Source organism: Octopus bimaculoides, chromosome 8 (assembly GCF_001194135.2).
Source record: "Octopus bimaculoides isolate UCB-OBI-ISO-001 chromosome 8, ASM119413v2, whole genome shotgun sequence".
NCBI classification, from domain to species: Eukaryota; Metazoa; Mollusca; class Cephalopoda; order Octopoda; family Octopodidae; genus Octopus; species Octopus bimaculoides.
In genome coordinates, this window is record NC_068988.1 from 42,217,797 (window position 1) to 42,227,551 (window position 9,755).

At 35.8% G+C, this 9,755-nt stretch overlaps 1 protein-coding gene across 2 annotated transcripts in view; it reads left to right on the forward strand.

Annotated features, from left to right (window-relative positions):
- LOC106871746 (uncharacterized) overlaps positions 1-9,755 on the forward strand; it is a 50,695-nt gene that overhangs the window by 17,218 nt on the left and 23,722 nt on the right. For both annotated transcript variants that reach the window (XM_014918372.2, XM_014918371.2), the window contains 4 exons: positions 47-110; positions 5,523-5,590; positions 6,834-6,909; positions 8,992-9,097. In XM_014918372.2, coding sequence (XP_014773858.1) covers positions 47-110; positions 5,523-5,590; positions 6,834-6,909; positions 8,992-9,097 — 314 coding nt within the window. The remainder of the gene's footprint in view (positions 1-46; positions 111-5,522; positions 5,591-6,833; positions 6,910-8,991; positions 9,098-9,755) is intronic.

Here is a 9,755-nt window from a genome sequence, read left to right on the forward strand (position 1 = left end):
TTAATGTCCATTTTCCATGCTTTCATTGTTGTTGTGTTTGTTGCAGTATAAACAAAGAAAATGAAAGCAAATTCAAGAAATCCGTGAAGTCCCGTCTAGTTGTGGCACAGGTCAGTCCTTACATTATTTTGTTATTATTATAAAATGTGGGGTGGAGGTCAATAAAGTCAATATTACTGACTCCACTGCTAAACTGGTATTTATTTTTATTAAAATTAAAAGAATGAAAGGTTTATCATCCCCTTCTAGTAGTGATAAAATAAAGTGCCACTGTTTAAAGTACTGGGTTCATGATAATCATTTTTATTCCTCCACAAATTTGAAACCTTGTACTAAATTTCAAATAGCTGACAGAATCTTAATTATTCATGGTTTGAGAAATGCCTCAAAAGTTGCCTTTCTTCAAAAAGAATTAGGCACACATTGAAAAACATATACATAAATATTCAACATTAATAAATGCCATGTGAGAATGCCATCACAAAACTTACAAGCTGTAGTATTGTTATTTTCTGGTACACGCCCTATAAGTATTTTTTCAATCTTTATGTATTATTATCTTGGTATCACTTACAAACGGGATGATAAATGCATTTTATAATTATTGTCATGATGTTTTTAGTTCTGGTTTATGCTTGATAAGTAATTTTCAAAGTCTTTACAGAAATGTTTATGTATTATTTTAGTTATATCAATCACAAATGGGATGGTAGATGCATTCCTTACTTATTGCCTTGCTGTTTTTAATTCAGTTGTAGGTCAGTGTAATTACTTAGTTCTTTTCAGATCACTTTTGCACGTCATAGTCTGCTATGTCGATTATTAATATACTATTGTCATTTTTGTCATGGGAAATGATGATGATCATCATCATCATCATCATCAGCAGCAGCAGCATTGTTTAACGTCTGTTTTCCATGCTGCCATGGGTTGGATGGTTTGACTGAGGACTGGCAAGCCAGGAGGCTGCACCAGGCTCCAATCTGATCTGGCAATGTTTGTAAATCTAGATGCCCTACCTAATGCCAACCACTCTGAGAGTGTAGTGGGCACTTTTTATGTGCCACCAGCATGGGAGCCAGTCAGGCAGCACTAGCATCAGCCATGTTCAGATGGTGTTTTTTATGTGCCACTGGCACAGGAGCCAGTCGGGGCAAGTCTTGATGTGTTCTATTTGGTGGTATTTCTGCAAAAGTACATTTATACTGTCATTTTCTAAGATTGATCCAAGTTCATATGATTATCACATAACTTTTTTTCTAGAAGATGATAAAACTAGATGAGCAGAGTAGCTTTACTACATTGCATCTGCAAATGTATTTTATGGAAATTAGTGTAGAATATCCTGATACAACATGGTGTATTGTTTCTGAAAATTTCCCCATAAAATGTGGTGTATTTTCCACAAATGATATCTGCCACTTCTTTTGTTGAAATTGTAGATATTCCTTCTAATATATTGTGATGGCCTGTCTTTGTATGATGACAACTGATTTTTCTGCTACCAACATTCCACCTGGATTTGTTAACACAAGCCAACGATAGTTTGTTTTTTTCTTCTTTTCCTTTATATGTGGAGTATTCAGTTCAGAAATTTATTAGCCATACAAAGACATGCTTTATAATTGTTCATCAAGATTGTCTTATGTACTGTCAATAGGTCCACATTTTTCTGCTGCCTTATGTTTTGATTTTAGCAGTCTGAAATCTAATTCAGTTTCATGAGAGAATTTTGTAGTGATAATCATAGTCACCAAGAGCACATAGCAGCAGCCTGTCTTATTAGGCAGCAAGGTGGTAAGAACAATTAATACCTGTCTTCTTAATTTTTTCCTTGACACTCAGTAGTCTCCCACAATCTCTTTTTGTGATATAAAATCACTGAACGTTGTATTATTATGTAGCATATAACTTATGACTTATTATGGTATATATAATGTTTTGTTCTAACATTCTTAGTGTTATAGTCTATATGATGTAGAATTGCCATATATTGCCATGGAAAATGTGTTAATGACACAAATGATATTTTATTTTGACTAACAAAATAATCATTTTCCATTTGCATTCACAAATCTTTCACTCACAGTTTTACTCATCAATACCCATGTATTAATATGGATCAGAGATGTCCAGTTTCTTTCCCTTCCATGGAATACTACATTATATTTCTAACTTAACAATCTGCCTCAAGGAACATTTTAATGCATTTAATAAACTAAAACTACTCAGACAATAATGAAGAGACTCTCAAGCTGAAGGTCATTTGCAGTATATAATTTTAGGTTATTTTTGAAAATGTTATGGTAGATGCGCTTGGTGCTCCCTCTTCCTATGTATTCCCTCAAATTGACTATTTTTATCACCAATCCAGTAGCAATAAGTGTAGAATGAATCATAGAATTACTTTAGAATCGTTGTGAGACTGGAGCTTACAATCAAAATTTTTTCTCGAGATGGTAAGAACACTTTTCCATTTATCTTTTAAAGAAGTTCATCATGTTATGAAATTTGTGTACCTCTAACATTTTGATGTATCTGTCACATGATATTGAATCAATTGTATTCTTGTTTATCAATCAAAGCACATGACTGGTTCATTTTTTTAATATTTTTGCATCATCAAGAGACCTTAGATATTTTAATAAATCTTCACAGTATTGATAGTGATGTGTTAAAGTCATCTCTACAGTTTTCTATGGAAATTATAACCAACACTGATTTTGTTAAGACCTTTTGTATCCAAGACACCTGATGTAAACGACAACAATGAGATCAAAGATGAAAAATGGGTACTGGGCATATATGACATAATTCAGGAGTTTTTGTTCCTCCATCAGCACCCATCAAACCCATTAATCAGCCATGAACCCATTGCTTAAATAAACACCAAATCAACCCTATATCATTATTGGATATCCCAATTTTACACATTAAACACATTCCTGGAAGCTGGTACATAAATATCAATGACTTGTAGGGACATGATATTTCAAAATACCATGTCCCCTACAAGTCATTAATAGAATTGATAGTATTCTATTGAGATAATGACACACACAGTGATGGACTGGCTCTAAGAATATTGGTTGCCAAGAGACTAAGGAAGCCCACCCCAACTATGATGCTATCTTTTTTTTTTTTTTTGTTAGAAGTATTCTTTTCAACTGTCTACAAACACAGCCAGGCTGAAATAATTAATGCATTCTTCCAGGAGTGAGTAAAAAATTCTCAAACTTGAAGGGATGGGTCCCTTAGATACTAACATGGGCCCCCACATATGGATTCTAATGGTGCAGGGGCCCCACTTATCAATGGGCAAGCTGGCAACCTGGCCAGTCTGCCACTGGACACATATCCAAAGATAAAGTGAAAATACTGTAAAGTTCTCAATCAAATATTTACAATGATTTAAAAGAATTTAAGAGCTATGATTATTGTCTTAGTGATAGAAATTGGACCTTGTTGCATATGATTTCGATGTATACCATCCCTTCTTCTTTACTGGAATTAATATTTTTTTCTATAAATGTTTAATCACCCTTTGGATTATAATTAGGAGTGTAGCTTATAAATTACCAACAGACAAGTTATGGTGGTGGTAATTAGATGGGTCATCTCTTGGTCTTTTCTTACAGTCCACTGTCTTTATTTCTTATTGTTGTTGTTGTTGTTAATATCGGTATCTGATTTTAGCACAAGGCCAGTAATTTCGAGTGGTGGGGGCTAGTTGACTACATAAGCCCCAGTACTCAACTGCTACTTATTTTATCGACCTCAACAGAATTTGAAATCAGAACATAGAGACGGATGAGATGCTGCAAAGCGTTTTGCCCAGCATGCTTCTTCTACTTGTTGTTGTTGTTCTTCTTCTTCTTCTTCTTCTTCTTCTCCTCCTCTTCTTCTTCTCCTCCTCCTTCTCCTCCTCTTCTTCCTTCTTTACCAAACACAGTCCTGTGTGTCTTGGGTATGTTCTGTAGTTTGTTTTAGTGTTGCTATTTTTACTATATTGAAAGTGCTTTAACATAGGATGTGTGCAGTGCCTGGCAGTGCTATTATCTGCATGTTATATATATTTGTAGGTTCTTGTTAGGTTATATATCATTATTATTATTTCTTTTTCATCTCAGGTTTTGTTGGAACTCCTGGAGTCTGGCATGTGTAGCAGGCTTACTGCCTGCAGCTTACAGTACCATGCTATTTATTCTTTTCAACTATCTTATACTTTCCTGATTATTCTGGCCATACCAAGAAAGCAAACCTTTTTTAACAGTTCTATTGGGCACTCTATTCCACTTTCCTTGATATTCCTTTTGATACCTTCTGATAATGTCCCCAAGAACGCAACAATAATTGGCACTGTCTTCACCTTCTTCATTTTCCATAGCCAAGCTATTTCATACTTAAGAGGACTGTATATATCTATTTTTCATCTTCCTTCTTGACTCTTCATGAGTCCAAGGGTATGCAACATCAACTATATAGCACATGTGGTGCATCTTGTCCACTATCACTAGATCCAGTCCGTTATACTCTAGTACCTGATCTGTTTAAGTTGGGAAATCCCTCAGAATTTTGCAGGTCTCTGGCTCCACCACTCTCTGTGGTTTGTGCTGATATGACATCTTGTCTCTCTCTAGACCCCACTTTTAGCACTGTTTCCAATGTAGCACTTTTGCTACTTCATCATATCTCCACAACTGGTGATATGGTTTTGGGTTAGTCTAGGGCATTCGTTCATGAAATGGCAAGGATTTGGTCCACTCTATTACAGATGTGGCTCAGTGGAGACACTTGCTCATTACTAAGGTTGACCCTCCAATTCGTGGCCAAAGCTTGGTCTTGTGCTGCCAGTAAAGTGCTCTCAGCCTCTTTTTTCAGTGTCCCTTTCTTCAGCCAATCCCACCTATGTTTTCCAGAAACTTCAGTTATGGTTACGTGGAACTGATTGGATAGTCCCTTATTGCATAGTGCTTGTTCATGTCCTTTTTGTACTTCTTCCTTTGTTTTACCTTTTTCTCTCTGCTTTCAATACTCTATCATTTCTAACTGACAATAGCAAGGTTTCCTTATGTTGGGATAGGCATCTCAGTAAGCTCCCAAGTTTGATACATATGCAATCTTCCATACTTATCAGTCCCTTTCCTCCATTTTCTTTCTTCATGTATAGGCAATCAGTGTTAGCACATGGATGATGGGCTTCATGCATTGTCGGGAGCTTTCTTGTCTTCCTGTCCAACTCATTTAGGTCCTTCTCTGTCCACTTCAGAATTCCAGCACCACACTGTACTACGGTGAATGCACACAAGTTTATTGCCAAAATTATGTTTCTGGCCTTCAGCTTTGAAATCAATATGTTTCGCACTCATCATAAGTATTCCTTCTTTGTCTTTTCCTTAATATCTATCTGCCTCAAGTATTCCCAGGTATTTAGACCCAGATTCAGGTTTAATTGCATTCATATTATTAGTATTATTATTATTATTATCATTATTATCCTCAAAACTTTTAATCTCTTCCAGGTGGTAGATTCCGTCCGTGCTGGTGCTGTTTTTACATTTGACTATTGTATGCTCATAATTTTAGCAAGGTTAGTATATAAATACACTTCAATTACCAGTTATGTAAATCCTTATAGATCCTCAACTGATTTCCCACTCTCTCTCTCTCTCAGAGAGGCACAAGCACATACACAGGCATATACACACATAGCAGTAACTTCCGCCTACCAAATTCAATCACAAAGCTTCAATCGGCCTGGAGATATAGCAGAAGACACTTGCCCAAGGTGCCATGTGGTGGGACTGAACCCGAAACCATGTAGCTGGAAAGCAAGCTTCCTAACCACACAGCCATGCTAGTGCCTAGAATATCAGTGATCAGGACATAGATGTACAACAAAGAAACTATGATTATATATGTACACACACACACACACACACACACACACACACACACATGCCAGTATCATAAAATTATGACAGCACCTACCAAATAACTTGCAAGACAAAAACACCCTCATATGAGAAGGCAAGTTGTATTGAGTGATGTGGCTTTGTGCCAGGTGACGAAAGGTTAAAAAGTATGAAAAAGGGATAGGGGTCAGTGTCTTTTTATTGAGTACTTTGCAATAGATTTGCCTCATTTGGGGATGAATTGAGATGAGCTGTGTCACATATGTCTTCACTTCTCTCTTTCTCTTTCTATATATATATATATATATATATATATATATATATGTGTGTGTGTGTGTGTGTGTGTGTGTGTGTGTGTATGTATATGTATATAGATAAATTGTTATTGTTGCTGTTGGAAAACTTCTTAGTGATGCTTTCTACATAGAGGACATAGTTAAGTGCAGACTATTATTGTATATGTAATAAACCATAAAGTATTTAATCAATTAAAATTATACCTAAAATGACCAAAATCGTAATTAGTGCTAATGATTGATAATTCTCTTCAAGAAAGGCAAGCAAGACAACTCTGAAACTCAAATTATTTAAATATTGAATGGGAAGTGGACATGTAGTGGAGGATGAATATGATCTTTTTGTAGGAAGCACAAGGACAACTCTTAACATTATTCAGTTTTATTAAACCTCCTCAGAAAAGCTAACTTTAGAATAACTGAGATGATAAAGATCTTGAATGAACAAAACATTTAGTGATCAGGCAATTTAGAAGAACATGGGAATGCATGTATTTTAAATAGTTGATATGATTCAATTAAAGCCAATTATTTTTAGTTTGAACAGTGAATCTCAGATCTTTTCTCTTGCTAAATAAGTTTGACTAAAGAATTTAAGTTATTCCTGTTTCTATTCTTGCAGTATGATTTCTGTTCTTGGTTTGGTAGAAAACAGTTCGGTTGTTTTAGTAGCCAGTATGTTGATATCACCATTGATGGTAAGTAAACCTTGATATATTATTGTTATTTGAACAGCTTGTTGGTTTTATTAAAAAAAAGTCTGTAGTTATTATTATCATAACACAGTAATAGCCAAATATTGAAGCATTTAATTGATGTTTCTCGCTTTGTCCATCCTAACTTTATTTTGTTTGTAGCTGTTGAAAGATTTTAAATTCACATGTTATGGTCAGGAAAGCAGGACTAAAAGGCCATTTTATGTGACATTAAAATTTGTAAAGAAGAATTCGAATGTCTTCAGCAGTAGATATATTAAAACATCCATATCATCACAGTAAGCTAAGAGTGATATCACAAAAACATAACAGTTTATCAGTTCTATAGTTAGTCAAAAACTGGTGTCAACTTTATGTTATGGTTGCAAACTTATCATGAATATCTGGACATTATGCAATATCTGTAGCTGAAAATAATAAAATTCTTTTTCATAGGCACAGATGTGGCTGTGTGGTAAGAAGCTTGCTTCCAAATCAAATGGTTCTGGGTTCAGTCCCACTGTGTGGCACCTTGGGCAAGTGTCTTCTGCTATAGTTTTGGGTCAATCAAAGCCTTGTGAGTGGATTTGGTGGTTTGAAACTAAAAGAAGTTCATTATATATCTATGTGTGTGTCTGTGTATGTCTGTTAGTGTATATGTGTGTGTGTGGCTTTGTGTCAGTGATTGTCCCTCACTCCTGCTAGACGACTGGTGTTGGTGTGCTTACATTCCTGTAATTTAGCGGTTCATCAAAAGGAATCAATAGAATAAATACCAGGCTTTAAAATAATTAGTACTGGGATTGATTCATTCAATTACAACTCCTTCAAGGCAGTGCCCCAGCATGGCCACAATCTAATGACTGAAACAAGAAAAAGATAAAGGATATTACATAAAATGACCTTTCACTTATTTAGAGTTCATATTCTAGGTGGTAGACCTACCATATTTGATGATATAAAAGATGCATGAGGATATTAGATACATTCAAGTTTTAGCATAGGGCCTAGGGTGACCTTTTGAGACTTTTTTGTATAAAACCATGTCTTATATGCCATCAAATATAGTAATCTGTCCTCCAGTTTAACACCACTGCATGTCACCCAAGGTAACATTAATGGAGTTCATTTCTGTTGCAAGGATTCTGATCAGATCATCAGTCTGAGAATAACTCCCTACCACCAATTTCAGAGGCCTTGAAAAGGTCAGAAATCACAGAAGCTGCCCTTCTTGTTCTACCTTCACCTTTATAACACAAATAAAAACATAAAAATGGCAGTGATAGATGTATAATGAAAAAAAATTTTTGGTTGGTTGACAGAAGAAAAATCTGCATGAAGTCCAAATATAAAAGTATTTAATTGTTAGCTAAAAAAAGTATTGTCATTGTAACAACATCAGAAAAAAAAAGAGAAAAATTCTCTGTCCAACAATAATTCTTTCTAATATAAACTCAAGGCCTGAAATTTTATGGGGAGGAGTAAGTTGATTACATCGACCCCAGTACTCAACTGGTACTCATTTTATCAACCCTGAAAGGAAGAAAGGCAAAGTTGACCTCGGTGGAATTTGGACTCAGATCGTAGCAACGGGTGAAATACTGCTAAGCATTTCCCCCGGCGTGCTAACGATTCTGCCAGCTCGCCACCTTTGTCTGTACAACAATAATGCCAGCAGTGACAATGAGTTGTAGTAGTCATTGAATTCTGTAGTGAGGGGATGTAAGTTCCTTCTAATAGTTGGCTTTAGCTGTATTACTACCACTGGTCAGTTATCAGGCAAGTCATCACTATGTACCCAATGGTCTGTCAAAGAAAAACCAGGAGAGAAAGGAGACAAACAGTCTCATCTTGGAAAGTAGAGCACAAAGTAGTTAGGGAGAGCAGCTGGGTATGAGCTGATTTATGTGGAGAGAGAAAGAGAGAGAGAGATGTGATGCAAATTCACACTGAGTGTTGGATAGAAAGACTCTGTGTGCAGGTTCTATGTAATTCTTGTATTTGCTAGACTTTTCTATCTTTATGCTTTGTGTATTGTAGTTTTATGTATATTTTTAAATTGTTTTTCTCCTGTTCTTTTGTCAGGGCCCAATACTGGCTGGGACTTTTGGTATTGTGATCCAAAATTATTCTTTACGAAATCTTGGTCTGAGATCGGAATCAATTGGTCTTGCATTGTGCATTATCTGTGGTCAGTTGGATACTTTCTTTCATTGTTCGAGTTGGATATGTACAAACTGTGTGAAACATGTGGAAGAAGTGTGATTCTACATGATTGTGAGATATTGATGTTTGATGTGGAAAATCTCTGAAGAATCTGAAGAGAAATGAGTGTCAAGTATATGATGCATGTGTACCTGACCCACAGGTACTTTTAATGGGATATACTCTCTTGCAAGTGTGAAGGCACATGGTTTATTGGTTCAGGTAGTCGGCTCACGATCATAAGATCAGGGGTTCAATTCCCACTGGTGCATTGTGTCCTTGAGCGAGACATTTTACTTCACATTGCTCCAATCCACTCAGCTGACAAAAGTGTGCAGTACCAGTAATTCAAAGGGGAAGCTTTGTCACATTCTGTGTCATGCTGAACTCTCTGAGAACTACATTAAGGGTATGCTTGTCTGTGGAGTGCTCAGCTACTTGCACATTAATTTCCTGAGCAGACTGTTCTGTTGAACAAATCAACTGGAATGCTTGTCATCATAAACAAAGGAGTACCAAACTCTCTTGCAAATATTCATTAAGACAAGAAGGTCTCCAAGTGTGTGAGTGAATGCATGTGTGTATGTATATGTATGTGAGTATGTAAGTGCATATATATATATATATATATATATATATATATA